Source organism: Sipha flava, unplaced genomic scaffold (genome assembly GCF_003268045.1).
Source record: "Sipha flava isolate LNK unplaced genomic scaffold, YSA_version1 320_pilon_pilon, whole genome shotgun sequence".
In the NCBI taxonomy this organism is placed as follows: Eukaryota; Metazoa; Arthropoda; class Insecta; order Hemiptera; family Aphididae; genus Sipha; species Sipha flava.
The window spans coordinates 193-1,239 of NW_020273003.1; the positions used below are offsets into that span (position 1 = coordinate 193).

The window sequence follows — 1,047 nt, forward strand, 5'->3', positions numbered from 1 at the left end:
GTCACAGACTCCCCCACCACTACTATGTCATACCACACCGGCACTGACGCAGCGTTCCCAGAAATATTGCCGTCGACGTCTCTGTCACAGCATTTGTCGCCGACGACCCCACCGATCGTGTTCGTTTCTACCCCCCCCTTCTCCCACCGACACTCATTGTATACTATTGGCCGGCCGTGTTTTTGTTAATATCCGATATCAGTAGTGATAATATAAAATATGATTACAATTAACGGCTAATGCTATCGTACAGGTGATAACACATTTGAAAACATTATGGTTGGTCGTCGTATTGTTCGTTATCACTGCTTCACGAGTGACCACGTGCGACGATACGACCAAGGAATTTGGGTTACCTTAATAAATGAGACGACACGTCAGACGAGTGTTTAAAGGTAACAACTGGTTTATTATTATATGAACAAAAACAAATATCTATGTCGGAAATGACAATAAGTCCGACACGAGGAACAAAGTATATAAAAAACGCGTGCAGTGTCGATGAGATCGGTCGCGAGAGACGAGCAACTCATCAAACGATGTTAATGATTTGTATGATAATCAATTAGGAGAAATGTTTGGAGATATGGTAAGTTAGATTAATAACAAAAAAAAAAAAAATTATCATTGAAATATGTTTTACTTAATATTAAAATAATTTAGACACAATACTATGACAGTGGATACGACTCACTTGTATCACTTCGTTCACCGAACTTGATTCGAGTGGAAGAATTAAGTTTAGATTCACCTATCATGATTTCCACGGAAGATATTAAATTGATTATTGCATCTCACCCACTACTACACAATTATTCCACCGATATGTTCACTCCGACCCAATATAATGAAAATAATTATTTTTATGGTATAGTAATTTTTCAAAGTACATTATTCCCATTTGTAACCAAAGATATTTTATAGAGGATAAAATGAATAATGTTCATCATGAAGACGATGATGATTTTTGTAAAAAGGCGTTGGATGCATATGAACAATCTGCACGTCGCTAACGTCATTCAATTAGCTGACAACGTATACGTGCCA

At 37.2% G+C, this 1,047-nt stretch overlaps 1 protein-coding gene across 1 annotated transcript; it reads left to right on the forward strand.

Moving 5' to 3' along the window:
* The first annotated feature begins 322 nt into the window (after window positions 1–322).
* Window positions 323–1,047, forward strand: LOC112686642. Its single transcript, XM_025559021.1, has 3 exons — window positions 323–589; window positions 664–868; window positions 925–1,047. The coding sequence occupies exons 1-3, from the start codon at window positions 575–577 to the stop codon at window positions 1,011–1,013; spliced, it is 309 nt and encodes a 102-aa protein (XP_025414806.1). The 5' UTR covers window positions 323–574; the 3' UTR covers window positions 1,014–1,047.

Bases quoted from the DNA above. Each gene is read 5' to 3' on its own strand.
- LOC112686642 (XM_025559021.1), top strand. The intron at 869-924 runs GTATAGTAATTT...GATATTTTATAG, and splicing joins TGAAAATAATTATTTTTATG to AGGATAAAATGAATAATGTT.